This window comes from Arachis ipaensis, chromosome B08 (assembly GCF_000816755.2).
Source record: "Arachis ipaensis cultivar K30076 chromosome B08, Araip1.1, whole genome shotgun sequence".
Taxonomy (NCBI): domain Eukaryota; kingdom Viridiplantae; phylum Streptophyta; class Magnoliopsida; order Fabales; family Fabaceae; genus Arachis; species Arachis ipaensis.
The window spans coordinates 25598928-25601200 of NC_029792.2; the positions used below are offsets into that span (position 1 = coordinate 25598928).

Sequence of the window (2273 nt, forward strand, 5' to 3'; positions counted from 1 at the left end):
ACGATCTCCATTTAGTAACTGTGTCCTTTCTGTTAAAAAAAAACACAAAATACAGTAATTTCAGTATCTCAAAACACAATATTTTTATCCATATCTTATTTGCCAAATACAATTTTATGTTTACATCTATGTCTCAGCATACTGTTTTTATAAACAAACCCAGGCTTACGTCACAGGATATACGCCATGATAAGCCATGATCTTAAGTTGGAAACTTCTTACATTCATAATACTATTTTATGAACTAAATAATCTTTGTATAAGGAGATTGTTTTTACATGTGAAATAAAAATTCATAAACTAATACAACCAGATCCAGTCAAGCCAAAAGTAAACTAAAGGAAATTAACAAGTGTGGATAAGAAAAATATGAGAAATAATATAAACTAATCAAAGCCCTATGAAGTGTGCAATTATCTTCAATTCAAACCTCAATCCTATCAGCAACAGGTTCCACAAAAAGCCGTGTGGGATTCAAGATACTTACATGTTTCAGGAACAAGGATGGTGAGAATGAGATGAAAATGCCTGATTTTTCATACAAATTCACTCAGAGCAGCAACCAACTTTCTTAACAGCCGAAACATCATCCTTGTTTCCCACACTTATCGTTTGCCCTTGAGGCAATCCTGCAGGATCGTTCCCAGCTTCGAGCGCTTTCCGAGTCATCAAACGATATATTTGTGTCAACACTTGGGTGAATGCATTGTCAACATTCATAGACTCAAGGGCTGAAGTCTCCATGAAAAAGATGTTCTCCCTTTCGGCGAATGCTGTTGCATCTTCGGTAGACACGGCTCGAAGGTGACGCAGGTCTGCTTTATTGCCAACGAGCATTACTATGATGTTGGCATCCGTGTGATCTCTCAACTCCTTCAACCATCTCTCAACATTCTCAAATGTAATATGTCGCGTGACATCATAAACTAGTAAGGCACCAACAGCTCCTCGGTAGTAGGCACTTGTGATTGCGCGATATCTGAAAAAGATTTCAATAATCACACACTTTCATATCCATGAACGGTTATGTTAAAGGACAAGATAATCCAAAGTTACTTTTTTTTTTTTAAGTTAGAGTGAAATTCGAACTCGCAACTTTTAAGTGTGTATGAGAAAACTATGTCATACTCATATGAACTATAGCTTGGTTTAAGGCTGCACACGGATCGGATCGGATCGGATATAGCCTAAAATTCTATCCGATCTGCATTGTACTCATCGGATCGGATATGATATCGGCATTTTTTCAGGCTAGATCCAATCCGATCCGATCCGCGGATCAGATATCGGTATATCCGCATAATCTAAAAAAAATTATTTTAAGATTCTATTTGGCTACTTTTACAAAAAAATATCCATAAAATTTATTTTTCACCTGTTTAAGCCTATTTACTCTTAAAATATTATCAATAAAAATTCTCTTGATAACAAAAAAATAATAAATTCATATCACATTAGGGTTTACTTTCTTAAACTATGCTATTTATATGAGACGTGCGGATATGCGGATTTGCAGATCGAATCCGCGGATATCACTGCTAAATCCGCAATCCGATCCTACTATAGTGCGGATCGGATAATATCCACAAAATTCGGATTGGATGCGAATAATTACCACGGATATGCGGATATTATCCGATCCATATGCAGCCCTAACTTGGTTGGCTACTTTATTTACTTTAACATCTATAATTTTATGTAAGTCACATATATAATTATATATTTATTATATTTAATAAATTAAATTATTTTATTAATTTTTATAATTTTACTAAATTTAGAATTAATTTTTTATATCTTTTTAATTAAAATTTTAAATTATTTTAAATTTTTTAATTAGATCCCTACCATAACAAAAAGATTTGAGTTAACAAAATATTCCATTCTCAAATTAAAAATATTATCAATAATTGCTAAATTTTTAAAAGTGACTCTCTCTTTTTCTATTATGACAAAATAGTCCTCTCTCTCCTATCTCTGGCACTTCTTCCTTACCCAATTAGTCTCTAAAATCAAGATGTTGGCAGTTAATTATTTTGGAGGGCTATTTTGTCCTTCTGAACAGAGAGCGCGCCCCATGTTTAGGAATTCAGCAATTGTTGATCATATTTTCAATTCGGGGATAGAAACTCTAATATTTTTTTTTATGATAGTAGGAATTTAATTAAAAAATTTAAAATTATTTAAAAATAAAATTAAAAGAAAAAATTATAAACATTTAATTATAAATTTAATAAAATTATAAAAATTAATAGACTAATTAAACCGATTTA

The 2273-nt window shown here is 31.9% G+C and overlaps 1 protein-coding gene across 1 annotated transcript in view; it reads right to left on the bottom strand.

The window, feature by feature from the left end:
* The window catches only part of LOC107613979 (ras-related protein RABA1f), a 4413-nt gene continuing 2242 nt past the window's right edge, over positions 103-2273 (bottom strand). Inside the window, exon 2 of the mRNA XM_016316188.2 lies at positions 103-979. Coding sequence (XP_016171674.1) covers positions 547-979 — 433 coding nt within the window. The 3' untranslated portion in view covers positions 103-546. The remainder of the gene's footprint in view (positions 980-2273) is intronic.